Source organism: Centruroides sculpturatus, unplaced genomic scaffold, assembly GCF_000671375.1.
Source record: "Centruroides sculpturatus isolate CEXI.00-Female unplaced genomic scaffold, Cexi_2.0 scaffold190, whole genome shotgun sequence".
Lineage (NCBI taxonomy): Eukaryota > Metazoa > Arthropoda > Arachnida > Scorpiones > Buthidae > Centruroides > Centruroides sculpturatus.
In genome coordinates this window covers 584,180-601,879 of record NW_019384543.1, presented here as the reverse complement: position 1 = coordinate 601,879, position 17,700 = coordinate 584,180, and the positions used below count along the sequence as shown (strand labels likewise).

The 17,700-nt window shown below is 32.1% G+C and overlaps 1 protein-coding gene across 2 annotated transcripts in view; it reads left to right on the top strand.

Moving 5' to 3' along the window:
• Window positions 1–14,343, top strand: part of LOC111623432 (snRNA-activating protein complex subunit 5-like) — a 21,784-nt gene extending 7,441 nt beyond the window's left edge. For both annotated transcript variants that reach the window (XM_023366006.1, XM_023366007.1), the window contains exons 3-5: window positions 1,425–1,508; window positions 3,459–3,516; window positions 13,725–14,343. In XM_023366006.1, the coding sequence (XP_023221774.1) occupies window positions 1,425–1,508; window positions 3,459–3,516; window positions 13,725–13,810 (228 nt within the window). In that variant the 3' untranslated portion in view covers window positions 13,811–14,343. The remainder of the gene's footprint in view (window positions 1–1,424; window positions 1,509–3,458; window positions 3,517–13,724) is intronic.
• Window positions 14,344–17,700: the final 3,357 nt, after the last annotated feature.

Here is a 17,700-nt window from a genome sequence, read left to right as displayed (position 1 = left end):
TAGAATGTAAACAAATGCTAAAAAATCGTTATTTTCATGGTTTTTCAGCGCTATTTTCACTTATTTTTGTTATTTGACGCTATTTAGACGAATAGGCAAGTTTTCCGAAGCATAAAATTGAAGATTTCCCGCCAAAATAGAAACTTCCCGATAACATCGGAAATGTCATTCTAACATCATTTTAAAATATTCGATATCTAAAGCAGAAAGTGTTGCTAAAAATAGACTTATTTATAGAACAATCCCCCATTTCTCACCTCAGGGAAAGTCATAAAACAGTTGGGTGCTAATGACTTTGTGAAAGGGAAAAAGTTCTACACTTAGAAACTTCGAAAGAAGGGATATGGCCTGTACCGTCCGCGGGCTGCATAAACATTGATAGGGGGCCGTATGTGGCCCGCGGGCCGCAGGTTGTGCACCCGATTTAAAAGATAATTTTATGCCATTTAAACACTAATGGCAGAAAATTATCTTTTAAATGATTTTGGGCATATGGACACCATGGCTGGCTCGAATGAAGCGCAATCAGGAAGAACAATTTTCGACCACTTTATAGAGCAACTGGGGCCATATATTGGCAATAACGCGGCAAATGTTGAGTAACTTACATCCATTAAAAGTCACTGTTTGGTGTGCTTTATGGGCAGGTGGAATCATAGGCCCATATTTCTTTAAAGATGATGCCAGCCAGAATGTTACCATCAATGGAGAGCGCTTTTGGAGCCATGATTGCTGACTTCTTCATTCCTCAGTTGAATGGTATTGATGTGACAGAGCTTTGGTTTCAACAAGATGGCAGAAAATACCACAAAGTGCGCAACACCATCAATTTATTGCGAAAAACATCCTATGAGCGCATAATTTTGCATAATGGACCTGTGAACTGGCCTTCATGATCGTGTGATCTCACACCTATGGATTACTTTCTTTGAAGATATGTGAAGTCACTAGTCTACACTGATAAACCACAGATGTTGGACCATTTGGAAGTCAACATTCGCCACATTATTGCCAATATATTGCCCCAGTTGCTCGATAAAGTTGGTCGAAAATTGTTCTTCCTGATTGCGCTTCATTTGAGCCAGCCGTGGCACCCATATGCCCAAAATCATGTTTAAACACTAATGGCATAAAATTAGCTTTTAAATAAATCCAAAACCATGGCCATTAACATTATTTTTACGTGTTTTATTTCATTTTAAATTTGTATACCTCTAAAAAAAACCACCCTGTATATATAGTTAGCAACATAATTTTCCATCCAGTTTTAAAATTTTATAGTTATTGAAAATTTGATGTTTTTAGTTTTACATATATATATATTATGATAACTTATAATAAGTTATCATAATATATAAAATGGAAATGAAAATAATACTGATATATTAACAATTTAAATAAAGTAATCATGCAATTTATTTCAGATTGAAGAATTAGCTCTTAAAGCTGCTATTCGAGATGAGAATGTAGCAAATTTGTTGGATAGTAACAAAAATGATGAAAATATGGTAAGTAATGCAATCCTTGATCTTCAGGAAACTCAGTCTCTCTTTTATAATATTTTATATCCAAAAAATATCCATTTGTTTACCAAATTTGGAATTTATTAATTTTCAGCTGTCATGTGATGACACATGCTACAAGTTTTTGTTTTAAGAACAAAATCATTTGTAAAAATAAATTTTATATTGTCTGTTTTTTAGTTTAATCTGCAATTTTAATTTTATAAATAATAATAATAATCACTGTAGGAAAGAATGTTCTTACTAAGTACTTTAATAAGACATTTTGTTTCTTTTTAACCTTCCAGGAATGAAATTTCCTTTATAACAAGCAGTTCTGTTGTTTGGCATTTATGCCATTTTAAAAATGGCTATGACAGACTTTTTAAAAATAGACTATGCTCAAAAGCTTGACTACACAGGAAATTGTACGAAAATTCACAAATTTTAAGATATAGGAATCATTTAAAAATATAAATTATATAACAAACTTCTTAGGACTAAAGTGTATAAGTGTATTCAGGATCAAATGCTTTAGCTCTTGACCAAGAAAAAGAATTCCAATAAAGTAATTTTCTAACGGCAAGGCATTAATCAATATAAATAAAAATTACTAACCTTATGCTCACTAAGCCTTGCATTTAATTACAAAAACTGTTATGAACATTTTTGGTCTACAGCTAGGACCTTCTTCAGGTAGATTTATTTAGAATATCAGATCCCTCCATTGCTGGCATTCCAAGCTTGGAATGCATAAAATATTCTGACGTGTTTGAATTTGAATATGTCAAAATCTATGCATTTCAAGTTGGAATGCCATCATTGGAGGGATTCAATTTTTTTAAAGAAATCTACTGAAGAAGGTCCTAGGTGTGGACCAAAAACATTTGTAACAGTTTTTGCAATTAAATGCAAGGCCTACATGAGGTTAGTGAATTTTATTTTAAAGGAATCTGGAAGAATTCTTTTTCTCGTCAATGGTTAAAGCTGTTTTGAGGGTTGCAAGTCTCATTCTTTGCAGCAAGGGGTAGGTTGGGAGGAAATCAGGACTGCATTAGAACTTTAAACCATAGCCCAAAATGAAGTTGTTTCATCTCTGGAGTAAATCTTTTATTTGTATTGTTTTATGGATGTTAGTTGTGTATTATAAATTCATTTATGAATATTTAAATGTATTATGAATATGTATATGAATATTTAAATGTATTATGAATTCATTTATGAATATATAAATGTATTATAAATTCATTTATGAATATTTTATCAATAATTGATTTATACTAATTAGTAAGTAAATAGTACTGAATAGCAATTATTTATTTCACTAGTATTAAAAACAGAATAACCAAAAATTACTTTGATCATTAAGTTAATAATACAGATATCCCTTGCTTAATGCAGGATTTGATTAATGTGCGAAATTAATTGCAGCAATCCCTTTATATATGTGGCAGAAGTTTTAATTTATGTAGCTTTATCAGCTGTCTTTACTTAACATAGATACCATATTTTGATTAACATGATTTTGATATATGCAGTAGAATTGAGGGATTAATTAACCACATTAATCAATGGATACCTATATTGAGCATTTGATACCAGAAGCAAATCGTAATCTGATATCTAGAGTGATGTCATTAGGATTGGAATGCCATTACAATAGCATTGCTAATTTACATTCCTACTCCTTATATGTCACGCTGATACCAGAACTTGAAATTATGGTTGTATGATTTGGAATCTAGCAGTAAATAGAAAATATTAGTCATATCAATGCTAAATTGAATGATTAAAAACTTTTTTTTAATTAAAAATAAATTATTTTTATAGTTTCTAAATGTATCATTGTAGATTAGCAATATATTCATAATTTCTTTTGTTAAATAATTTTTTAACAACAATAGTTAACTTATTATTAGTATAAAACTACATTATACATGCATATTTTAATTTCAGAATGATGAAAGCTTCTTGAAAGAAAATCTTAATTTGGATGTGAAATCAACTTTAAAAGGTTTGCTATTAATGAATATTAGATCTTTAATTATAATTATATTTTAGTGTTCTAAAATTCATCATTTTATTCAGCTATTATATTCAGTATAAGTAATATTTTGTTAATGCTCAAATTATTAAATATTTGATTTTTTTTTAATCATAAATATTGCTTACACAAATTGTTTAAGAAATTATTTAATTATGCGGAAAGCCTTGCAATTTAACACTTTTTTTTTTATGATGCTAGTTCTAATTTTTGTTTTGGATTACTGTGTGACTATTATTTCTATTTCATATATATATGTGACTGCAGGATCAGCACCTCTTTAGCACCTTGTCAGGATGACACCACTGTCTTGTGGACAGACACAGAAACCGAATTAGCCATTTAATTTCGTTACGCAAACGATTGCGGTTGTGGACTTTCATATCCAGGATGGAGGCGGAAGGAGAGAACCAGAGGAAATACACTCCACAAACTTTCATATAAATAAAAACACCCATTTATTATTCGATATAGACTATTTACAGATTATATTTGATAGATGCTTAGCCAAAGCTAATCCGAATCCATATTGCGTAACTACTACGACCCTAACAATGACTGATAATGAGAGAGAGTGAGTTTACATTAGTGAGCGTCTTACTCTTGGTGTCACTGAGATCACAACATGCCTACAGTTGTCTCACACTCTTCCTCTATTTATTATTGTGCTGATTTTACAGGAAGACACCACTTCCTGTGTTTTCAAGTCTCCCTGTATCCTATTTTGTTCTGCCATTATATTTATTACTTTTCCATCTGATATGGAGTTTGGCACATTTAGTAATATTACTTTGGGCTTCCTGCCTTCTGAGATCTTACATTGTATTCTGTCCTTCATCTCAGGTAGTCTATAGCTTCTTTTAGTTTCTTACTATCTTCCTCCCCTCCCACTCACATGCACACTCCATCTGTTTTTACTTTCCTGATGTTTTGGATTGTAATTTTTAATTTACTTGGTTCAATTTTGCTTACAATTTGAGAAGTTATTTCCTGCATATCTGGCTTCCCTCTCTCCTCTGTTTCCTTGGGGTATAGTATGATTGCATGGTTTCCAATTGTCCACTCATTCTCAATTTTTGTGTTTAGTGTTTTTCATATGGTCTTCATAGTCTGGCTAGGCTTTATTTCTATTTTGGCGATCTCGGCATATATTTGTGTTGGTTGTCTCGGACACTGTGTTGATGGAAGTAGGATTGGGGCCCTATTATTTGTTGTTTCTCTTGACAATCTTAAGTCTTTAATGATGCCCTACACCTCATGGAGGCAGTCAAATAGTTTTGCTGCACACTCACGTATCTCCATCCTTTGTTCCACCTTGATTGTCGTTTTAGAAAGTTCTGGGCATAGGTCCATGATCTGCCCCAGTAGTAAACTCGCTTCTTTGAGTATCTTACTTTCCACTATCTCTGGTTCTGTATATGAAGCCATTTATTGTGTTGTGCTCCCTTTAAACTCTTTCAAAGGTTCTAGAGTTATTCTTGATTCTAAGAAAGATTTGGCCATTCCCTTGAAGGACCTGTTTTCCATATAATGACACAGCCAAGATGGTTTCCAAGACATAAGAAAAGCCAAAACAAGAAGCAGAAGCTCAGAAAAAAGTAGCTGCAAACAGCAAAGACCACCTCAAGACAAAAGGCTAGCTTTACAACCCTCCCAACTCAACTTAAGACCAGATACATGAATTAGCAGTCCCCTTCCAGAACTGATGAACAGAAGTAATTTAAAACAATTTTAAATAAGTTATACTCAAAACTATCTTATTAGTAATGAAATAGACAAAACTTCCAAAGATTTAATCAGTAATCAAAATTTTTATTCTATGAAAATGTTGATATCTATGATCAGGTCAATGGTCGTGACTGTTGATATCTATGATCAGGTCAGTCGTGACTGTTGATACCAAAGCTGCTGTAACAGTTGCATACGGTCTTACAAAAACACCTCCGTAGGGTCCGTTGTTAGCTTGATAGATGGTATACCCAGAACTGAAAGCCGAGAGGCCCAAAAACAGATAATCAGCCTGATACTGGAAAGCTGAGTCATGGCAAATTGGGCCCCATAATTTAAAAACAAAGTCCTACAGCCCAGAAAATTGGTGGACCGAAAGTGTAACCAATCAGTAACCAAACACTAATTATTCAAAGGTACTAGACTATTTGGCAAGGATACAAACATGTATGAAGTTTTCTTCGTAAACCTGATTATTAAAGGCAAACGAACTGCTGAATTATTGAGCTATAAGCTTGATGTTTCTATTAAAGCAGCCAAGGTAGACAAATCAAGAATACTAGAGAGCAGAAGCTCTCTAGTATTCTTGATTTGTCTACCTCGGCTGCTAAAAGTACTACTACAATCTCGAAAATGAACTAGAAATCTTCCAGGATACAGGTGAAAAAACACATAACATCTGTCTTCTCTTAAATGCATTAAATTAAACATGATTCCACTCACATCAATTGAATCGGAAAGGGCATTCTTGGTAGCAGGACTTTTTATTACTAAAATAAGAATCAGATTGAGTGATCAGAGTATTGATCATCTTTGCTTTTTAAAATCTTTAAAAATTTACAATAATATTTTGTATTATGTTTTATTTAAAAAATCAAAAATTACCTTTTAAGTTAGAAGTTTGATTTAAGTTCATTGTTTTTAAATTTTCAACTCAATTCAGAAGACACTTTTTTGTTGTAAGTAGTAGGGTTTCTTTCCCAGGATTCCTGACATTTATTCCCTACAAGAAAAATCCTGGGAAATTTTTTCCCGGAAAATCTCGCATTTTATGTCAGGTTTTCTTTCTACCATTTATTATACAAAAAGTTGCATTTTGAAGACTCACCTAAGAGAAATTTTGAGGTTTCATGCTGCATATTATTACCTATGTTTTACAATTCTTTACTTGTTAGTTCATGTTATATCTATGTATTGTGTTTGTGCATCATTGAGCAGTGGAGCACTCATTGAAAGTAAATATCACTCATCACACTTTAGTTTTGAATTCGCATTTATAAGTTAAGGAATTTGTTAAAGCTTACATTCCCATTTATATCCTATCATTTGTAACTGTAAATGTGATTATTTAAAATTCCTATATTAGTCAATTACACTTACATTAAAACAAATTGTTGTAAAATAATTGATAAAATCAAACCATTGTAATATCAGAGTTGTTTGTTTGGAAACATTTTTAAAAATTCAAGTACAATAATCAGCAATGTGTAAAAAATGTAAAGCTGAGATAAAGTGCAAAGGTTGGTTTACTAGTGGTCTTATCAGACACCTGCATGCTAGGCACAATATAAACAAGTGTTCTACTAGTGATTCTGATAATAAAAGTGAAGAACATGAATGTAGTAGTAATGAGAGGAAAGCCTCAGCAAAATCTAGCATCATTTTTAATAAAACAGAATACTTTGCAAGAAATAATTACAAAGTGTCTACGCTAGATGGTATAGCTATTAATTCTATTACAAAAAGTGAATATAACAGGCAATCTTTGGCAGAGAAAGGGTATACAGGTAACCCCCGTATAACACGGTAGTTACATTCCAAAAAATTGCCGTGTTATGCAAAACAAAGAACTAGTACGAAAAGGAGGGTTAGGTTCCAAAAATTAAAAAAAACATGCTACTATATTTTCATAATTAAGATAAATATCTTTATTAAAATTTTCTTAAGTGATACATATTAATAAAAACAATGAACACTGTTTTCTTTGTCATCACTAAAAGCACTATTAACCGAGAGCATTTTATTTTTGGCAAGTTATTGTTATCCTCTGAGCATTTTTCTGCATTATTTTCAGATTCATGCTTTACCTTTTGCAACAAGTGTATGTAACTTTAGATTGCTTGCTTCTAATTAAAAGATCTTTATAAATTTCCTTATATGGTGCTAAGCACTTATGGAATAACGGAAAAACATCTGGCAACACGAGAAGCAGAAGTGTCGAGATATGGCAAAATTGAAACAATTTTTGCGAAGGACCATGTGTATGGAGACGAGAAAAGAAAATTTACACACTGAAGAACTAATAGTTTACGAAAATAATAATTTTTACGAATAATAGTTCACGAAAATAATAATTTTCGTGAAATATTAGTACTTATGTAAAAATTTATTACATTTCATGTTGTACGAGGGTTTTACCCATTTCTCGAACCGTGTCAGAGTGAATCCGTGCTATAAAAGTACCGTGTTATACGGGGAATGGTACCAATTCTCGAACCGTGTTAGAGCGAATCCGTGCTATAAAAGTACCGTGTTATACGGGGGATAGTACCAATTCAAGAACCGTGTTAGAGCGAATCCGTGCTATAGAAGTGTCGTGTTATACGGGGGTTACCTGTACTTTGCCAACAAATCCAGCTCATGTCATGGATCTGGTTCACTCACAATATGAACAGATAAAAGAAAATTTGATTTCTAAAATTGCGGAGAAAATAACTTCAGGAACAAGGTTTAGTATATCATTAGACGAGTACTCCTCTCTAAACAATTGCTGATATATGAATATTAATGTATACATAGGGGAGGGAAAATTTTGGAATTTAGGATTGGTAAGGATTTCTGGTTCTCTATCTGCTGAAGTTGCTGTTAATGTGGTCAAAGAAAAGTTTGCTGAATATCATATTTCTTTGGAAAAACACGTGGTGGCTTGTGTAACTGATGGTGCAACTGTGATGAAAAAACTGGGAAGATTAATTGAATGTGAGTACTAATTGTGTTATGCACATGGAATCCACTAGCAGTGTATGATGCTTTGTATCAGAAATCATCTACCCGTATTACAATCCCCTTTATTGATGAAAACCAGCCAGATCACCAAAGAGATGAGTATAACATTGATGAAAGTGAAGATGATTTCACTGAAGGTATTGAGGTTGAAAATTTTATTTCAGAATATGAACACTAATGAAAATCTATTTGAAATAGATATAACTTCTGAACTGTATGAAATCAACATCTCTCAAATCATCAATAAAGTCAGAAAGATAGCTAAAACCTTTCATAAGTCACTTATGAAGAATAATCTGTTACAAGAATATGTTAAACAGGATCATGGAAAACCCTTACATTTAATGTTGGATTCAAAAACCAGATGGAACAGTCTTTTAGCTATGCTAGAATGGTACATCAAGCTAAGATCATCCATGTTGAATGCTCTCGTTGATCTCAAAGAAGATAAAAATAGTACTCTTAGCCTTGAAAAACAAGAAGTTGATGTAATTCGTGGCATTGCTAGAACTTAAAACTAGCTGTTGAAAAGCTAGGTAGAAGAAAATCTACTCTACTTTCAGCAGAGGATTTTACCTCTTTCGTTTTGAATGAACTGAAACAATTGAACACTGCTTTTTCTAAAAAAGTACATGAATATTTTGTTATCTGCATAAAAGAGAGAAGAAACAAAAAATTGATGGACTGTTACTTTACCTCACTGGTGAAAACAAATATAAGAAGTTCGAGAGTGACAGCGCATTCAACAATCTGAGGCAATTATAATTTCATCAGCAAAACAAATATATGATCGCCTTTTTGGAGAACCTACTGTTTCTGATTCTAGTGAAGATAATGAACTCAAATATGTAAAAGAATCACACTGTCACACTACCGAATGAAATAACTGTAGCTGAAAAGCTAAATTCATATCATGAAGCATCTGCAAGATCAAGAATACGACAAGAGCAGAGAGCAATAAACAAAGAATTAAGTGCTGGAGAGCAGTTAGAAACTGAGTTAGCAATCTTCAAAAAACAGGCATAAAATCTCAGAAAATTTCTCTTCTTTTGAGAGCTTTGAAAACCATTCCACCCTCCTCAATAGAGTCTGAAAGGGCATTTTCAGCTACAGGTCTTTTTGTGACCAAATTGAGAACTAGATTAAGTGATCAAAGTATCGATCATTTTTGTTTTTTGAAGTCTTATTATGAAAATTTATAAGTTTTTTTTGAGAGAAAGAGAGATTTTTGTTTTCATAAATTTTTTGAGTAGTATTTTTATNACATATTAAATTACTTTAAAAAATAAAAATAATTATATCATATGATTTCAAGATATTTTGTATATCTTAAAAATAATTAATTTTATCCCAGGATCCCGGGACAAGCGAAAGATCAAGAAATGAGAAACCCTAATTACAACTGAATAGAAATACATACATCATGCTACAGAAGGCCACTATACTGAATACATGTCATATTGTTAGGAAATTCCTGAATACAGACACAGACAGACACATACTGACACACTTGTTTACTTTTTGTCTTGTTTTGGTTACTGTGCCTTGACTCTGGTCCAGCATAGTACACAGCCACTAGTGTCAACCGAGTATTACTTACTAAACCCAACATAATAATAAGTGTATATTATTATTATTATTGTTGTGTTTAGTGGGTTATACTTGGTTCACACCAGTGGCTGTGTACTATGCTGGACCAGAGTCAAGGCATAGTAACCAAAACAAGACAAAAATTAAACAAGTGTGTCAGTGTCTGTATTTAGGAATTTCCTAACAATATGGCGTGTATTCAATATAGTGGCCTTCTGTAGTGTGATGTATGTATTTCTATACAATTGTAATGTTCCCAGACTTTTGTGTAGTGTGTGTGGTATCACACCTGTACAGGAGAGTTCTGTGTTGTTTGTGTGCTTGCTGTAGAATGACTGAATCTATGAGTAACTGTTCTTTGCATCCACTGTGATTTCTATGGCAATAAGCATCCTATCCATCCTCCACAGATGCCTTATTTCCTGGGCGAGTTCTGTGTAGTTGCTAATTTTTTCAGTGCATGTGTTTTATACATTGTGAGTGTTTGGAATGGATATGTCTATAATGTATGTGATTTTATTGTGTTTGTCAATGAGTGTGATGTCTGGTCTGTTGTGGTAAATTGTTTTATCTGTGATTATGGCTCTGTCGTAGTACATTTTGTGTGTGTAGTTTTCCAATACACTGTCTGTGGAATATACTTGTAGTATGGTTCGTGAATGTCTACCAAGTTGTGTTTCTTTGCAAGCTCTTGGTGTATTATATTTGCTACTTGATTATGTTTGTGTAAATAATCTGTCTGTGCCAAGAGCTTGCACCCAGAAGTGATGTGTTGTATAGTTTCTGGCATGATGTGACATTTNTTTTTGTTGTTCTGTAAGAATGTCATGTTCTTCAACATGTTTGTATATTTTGTTTGCAATGCAAGATGTCAATAATTTGTAGAGTGTTGGAAGTCATGTAATTGGTCTGTATTCTGTGGGGTCTGTGGTGGTGGTGTTTTTAGGTTTCATGTAGGTGATGCGCTGAGTAAGAAATTTCAGCATGTCTTATGGATCGATGATGATGTGAGTTAGATGTTTAGCTAGTTCCTGATGCAGTGATGTAAAGTTTTTGTACCAGAAATTGTGAATGTTATCTACACCAGATGTCTTCCAGTTGTGTGTTCTGTCCTGAAATAAACGTACACGACATCTGCTACACTGTGAACAGAACATTCACAGCGTTGCGGATGTCGTGTATGTTTATTTCAGCACAGGGCATAGTTGGTATGTTATGCAAGTTTCTGTTCTCCTCCTCGATCCAGCCTGCATCAGCATTGTGTGTAACAGCATTGGACCAAAGAGAAGACAAATAACTTGTGAGTTCTTCTTCTGTTGGTGTGCCACTGTGCTGTGTATCAGTGTTTGTTTTGGTACTGATTTGTCTGTAGAAAAGTTTTTCATTGTTTGTGAATAATTTATTTTGTTGTTTTCGTAGTGTACATGTTTTGTATCGTTTGAGTCTACGTGCTTTGGCTGCGAGTTTTTGTTTTAGTGTATCGATGTATTCTGTAATGTGTGTGTTGTGATGTTCATGTTTTGTGTGTGTTTTGATTTTCTTGAAAATGTTTTTGAGTTGTTTCTTTAATTTGGGTGTTATGTTGTTTTTAGTGTATTGTGTCAGCCTGCCTAATTGCTGTCTAATGTCATTTATTTGTGTTTCTATTCTTCTCTGCCAGGCAGGCTTGTGATAGGATTGTGTTTTGTGTGTGTCTGTCTGTGAGTGTATTTTCAGTCCATGGTGTGTTACTACTGTGACTGCCCCAGCATAAACTAATGTATGAATGTCTGAGAGTGTAGAAATTGAATGAATGTAGTTTGGTAGTAAGTGAGTGTTTACATAATTTAGTGTTTTTCCTACTTCCTTTGACGTATTGATTTTCGGTATTCGTGGTCTTTGTGTGGGATCTGTACCAGTATATTTAGTGTTTCCTGAAATATAAGTGAGAGTGTATTAACTAAATCTATATCTATGTTATCAGTGATGGATGAGGAAGTGTCTGTAGTATCACTAATGGGAGTTGTTGTATATGTACTATTATCAATGCTTGTTGCTGGATTATCCTGACAGGTTACGTGATCTTCATTAATGTTAAGTGTTTCTGTCTGTTGATGTATCTGATCAGCAACCTGTTGTTTGATAAGTTCAAGTGTTGTTTGTGGGATAAGGTTGTTGTGTATAATTGTTCTTTTTTGATCAACAACCCTTTGTTCGGTGACAGTGAGGTGAGGATATTGTTGTGTGAATCTATGGTGTAGTTGTTGTCTGTATGCTGTCATGTTTGTTTCGAGTCTTGTGATGGTGTAGTAAGTGTGTATGATAAACTCGTTCATTTCTGATGTCCATTTCATCCATTGGTGTGGTTTTCCAGCTTTTGTGGTCTGTGGATGCATTGCCACAGAAACACCAAGGCTAGGTTGATTCCTCACATCTGTTGAGGGCATTGCAGTAGCCGTGCTTGGGCTGGCACTGCTTTTGCCACTGGTAACCAAGGGAGACTGGAGCCTATTTTTCGAACATGAGCCTCTGCCTAACCCACGAACGCGGACCTTGTTAACCCGGGCGACGTCCAAGCCGGTATCATACTTAGATCTGGTTACTACCATGATAAATATCTCCACAGAATGTGGGTGTGTGGTCCCTCTTAGCTTCATTTCTCTCCATAGACCTTACTAGCATGGGTGTCCCTACCAGGAGCTTGTGCTCCAGCCTGCATTGCTCTACGGTTTGGTAAAATTACTGGGCTCTCCCACCCCGACCAGGTGGTGACCACAGGAGAGTTATTATTATGTTGGTTTAGTGGGTAATACTCTGTTGACACCAGTGGCTGTGTACTATGCTGGACCAGAGTCAAGGCATAGCAACCAAAACAAAACTAAAATTAAATATATCAGTGTCTGTATTCAGGAATTTCCTAACAATATGGCATGTATTCAATATAGTAGCCTTCTATAGTGTGATGTATGTATTTCTATTCAATTGTAATGTTCCCAGACTTCTGTGTAGTGTGTGTGGTATAACACCTGTTCTGGAGAGAACGACAGGTACAATAAGCACCCTTTCCATCCTCCACAGGTCTTATTTCCTGGGCGAGTTTATTATTATTATTGAGTAAAAATTTTTCATGATGGAAAACTGAGCAAAGTCTGTGCATAAAACAGTTTATTTTACATAATTATCTATTACATGCATATTAATAAAAAAAGTTGCTTTGAATATTGATTGATATAAAAAGTTTTGTATTATTAGCCTTCTTAAAGTGTTTGGATATTTCTACTTTCATTTATTATAAAAATAGAATTATAAAATAAAGTTTCTCTTAAATAAATAATATGGAAGAATAAAACATGTCTTACTTTAAAAAAGTCATACATTCCCATATGTTCTTTTAGCTATAAGAAATTTCTTGGTTATTGGGCTGCAATTTTCAAAAATTGTAGACTTGTAAATTCCCACTGGTATCAGTCAGATTTTCCTTGTTCTTCCATAATCTCAAGAACAGAGTTAGATAGATGAAAGTCGAGACTAGATACAGAAAGCTTAGGGGCAGGAGGCCCTTATTAATTATATTAAAACTTCTAGTTTGGAATACAAGTCATGTTATTTCAATTCAAAAATTTTCTGGTGACAGGCATTGAGTATTGTTAACAGGAAAAGTATGGTGTACAGGGGCAAGACTAAAGGGCACTACTAAAGTTGAGAGCATTGTGACAATGTCACAATAAATAATGGCTTGTTGTTTAGAATTTTCATGATTAAGAATGTTTAAAACATCCACATTTATGTATGCCAAGTAATTATTTTTCTGATTTATTGATAAATGTTAATTAATACTTCTTTATGTGAAAATTAATTATTAATTTTTTTTCTAGCATTGGCTAAAGGTGGTGGATTTTTCTCTTCTGAGGATGAGGACGACGATGACGATGATGATGACGACGACTCACAAGATGATTAGGACAACAATTAAACATCTAACTTGACCTAAACTGTTATACATATATCTCAAATACACACAATATAGTTTTCAGAATAGATGAATGATAAACTGAACTAAAGATGTTAATACTGAATTTGGTACAAATTGTTTGAATTTCAGCTGTAAAATGTAAAAAAAAAGACAGCACTTCAAATGAATTTAGTTGAAAGTTATAGTCCATTGTTGAATATAAATTTTTATATTTGGTTATTTTGTACATAGATGCATGTATTTTTCATTCAACTGATTTTTGTTAATTTATCAAATCAAAACTGAAATGCCGACATTTATTATATGTAAATATACATTCTAATATCATTCTAATGGGATGATGGTTGGCAATGAAAAATTTCTGGTTTCTAAAATATGTTAATTTAAAAACAAAACAATGATTTTATATCATCATCAATTTAAATTGTCACAAGTGTAAATTAATTCATTCTAGAAAGTAACTGCCTATTCTTAATTTGAACTTGATGATAGCAATAAAAAAAATTTACTTTTAGAAAAAACGAATTATTAAGTGACTAATTGATAAGCAAAAAAGATCCAATATTTTTCAAGGATATATACTGAAGATATTTTATAAATCCTACTTTCTTAATTTTAGATGAATTAAACTTTTGTTAGAAGATTGGTAATCTTTTTCCCCTTTCTAATTTTATATTTGCATATAGGTTATTTTTTGAAGAAAAATTCTAAACTTATTTGATATTGATTTGTTTTTCATTTAAAATAACCATGTTCTTCAAACATATCACAATAAGATTTAAAAACTACATCATAAAATCCAAGTGTAATTTTGAATTTTATTACATAGTAGTAGGTATTTTACAAAATATTTTTATATAAATTATCAGGTTTATTTATTTGTTTCATAACTATTAACATTAAATACTAATCTAAATTTTATAGTTTCGTCCCAAATAAGTTGTGGGTTTGAATGTTATTCTGGCTGTCTGTTCTCACTATTTCTAAAATTAAAATCCTTATAAAATTATGATTCTAATTAGATTTAGAAAAAATTTTGAAAAATTTTACATCTAGTGTATAATTAAAAAAAATCCCAGTTTCAAATTATAAGATAACCCTATTTTTAATTGACATAAGTGTTTTAGTAACACTCCTTGCCTCTATCACAAAAGCTAATTAATTAAAATGAAGCTATAAATATAAAAATTCATATAGGATTATATTTATTTTCTTCCTTTTAAACTGTAAACAAACTAATTTTCAACTTTTCTACAATAAAAAAGTCATTCAATTTAGTGAATATAATGTATTTTATCACCATTACTTTCAAAGTATATTCCATGCTTATTTTTAATTAAATATTTTTGCCAGTTTTAAATAATTTAATTACTTAGTCATTAATTTAGTTATTGTAATTTTTCATATAAAATGAATTTTATGTAAACTCTTACACTAAGCCACATATTTCTACACAATCTGTTTGCATATTTTTGTTTGTCACAAACAATATTAATTTTAAAAAATGATTAATTAAAATTTCTTATAAAAGAGAAACCACCATAAACACTAACTCCAAAAATTTTTTCTAAAACATTATTAAACTGTTATTTATCTTAAACTGGAAAAATTGAATTTGGTTATTAGATTAAATGTAATTTTAAGTAGAAGTTTAGAACAAAAAATGGTTTCAATTCAAATATAATGTGATAATTCCTACATAATATAATGTAATATATAAGTGTTTAGAATGTAACGTCGTCAAAGATTTCAAGACTAATAAAACCCTAATGATATTCTTTCTTGCACAGCTTGACCTATATGGCTCATGTGCCAAAAAAAATCCAACCAACCATTCTTTCTCTGTTACTGTGTGATATATTCTCTTGAGCAGGAATATGCTAGTATGAGAATTGAAGAAAAGGAAACAACTCAAGGATGATTTCATCAGTGTATGAGTGTGTCAACTTTCTGACCTGAGAAAGTTTTAACTTATGCTTTCTTGGTGTCGGAAGTGACACCTTTAAATTAAGGTATTTGCTACTTTCAATATAACAAGGAATGGCCAATTCTAGTTGGTCATCACCTGTTTTTCATCTCTTTCAGATCTCTGCTTGTGTGCTATTACTATCTACAGCCTCATTTGTGCCTTTGAATTCCTCGTCATCCTTTGGTGTGTGTGCCACCATTTTCCAGAACTGTTAATCAGGAACTTTCCTCCCCTTCTCCTTGATGTAGGATTTCTATTTCAAACTTGTAAGGTACCAAAATTTGTGCTCTCTCTCCACAATGATAATGCACGTAAATACGAATACTGTCATTGTCTTTAGTTGTGTAACGTATTATACAACTTATTATTATTCTAATAATAATGGAATTGCTAGATAATGTTTTTAATTAAATAATGATGATGAACTTTAGAATTTTGTATGCTCAGTATGATCATTTAAATTACTGAGAAATGTAATGCTTAATAGTACAAATACCTTAAAAATTGCATTAAATACTAATTTCTAACATTTTTGGCTATATTTAACCGAGTTTCTTCTAGAAGGTATGGCCAAAAATGTTAGAAATTAGTCTACACATCTGTGACACCTATAAATAAGATTATGGATTCAATGATAAAGCCTAGCAATGATATGGCAGCAGTTTGCTGTAATTATGGGCTTGTTATAAATTTAATAAGTTTAGGCAAAAAGTCTTATTAGTATATTGTTTTCTTGATAAAATTGATTTCCTTTAATTAAACTTATTTACATGAAATTTCTTTCTTTCAGTTTAATTCAGATGAAGTTGTGTCCCCATGGATCTTTGCCTCTTGTATATATACAAGATGCAAGAATCTTTTTCTTTTAAAAAAAATTAAAGTTACAAAATGATTTTCTTGTATTTCAGTAATAAAATCCAAGTTTATACATTGGAATTCAACTTTGTCATATTCAAGATTGGATTTCCCTTGCTTTCATTGGTCTTTAACTGATCCCATTCTAGTAATGTATAAAGAAATTATCTACATATCTAAGTTTTAGACACAATAAACTAATCTCTAAAAAAAACATGTACTTTCACAATTTGAGCAAAACTCTACAAAATACTAGGCTGTCAGTACTCCAACTTATTCTTAATTTCAAGGACAAATTTCCCATGGTCCATAATAATAATTTACATTGTTTTGTCAAATCCTTTCATATATTCCATTCACTCTGTCAACGCCAGTGGCAAAAACTGATTTTTATCATTCATCTTTATCTATAAAACATTCACGCTAGTTGTTATCGTTGCATTCAGATATTGCATGGTATCAATAGAGTGCTGGAATGAAAAACATTCTGTAATAATTACAAAATGTTTTTCTAGTCCAGTCAGATAGAAAGGGGCCATTTGTAGGTGGGAGGTCTCTGGGTAGAGATGATCCCTTAAAAGTTTTTGTTCTTTATACAATTTGACATGGTTTGAGAAATTTATTATCACTGTTTCAACTTTTCAGTGCACACTATTCACACACACAAATATGTCCTATAGGAAAAATTTAAAATATTTTTTATCATTAGGATCTGTTGAACCTTAGTTTAACAGATCATAATAATAATAATATCATAATAATATTAACACATCATGCACATTTAAGTTCATTATTAATTAATATAGGGTGATTCACTCAGGACTGAACAGTTGTTCCATCCTCACAATTACATGTTCAAATATAGCTGTGCAATGTAAGACATATCTTGACTGCTTCATGCTCATCTTTTCATTTTATATGGAGCTTTCCTATATTACAAGTGTTCAATAACAAGCAAATCACCATTTGTTTTTAAAACACATTTGGAAAGAGTGGCTTCTCCTTCCCCATTTAGTCTGTTAAAAAAAGAGAGAGAGAATAATGACAAAATTAA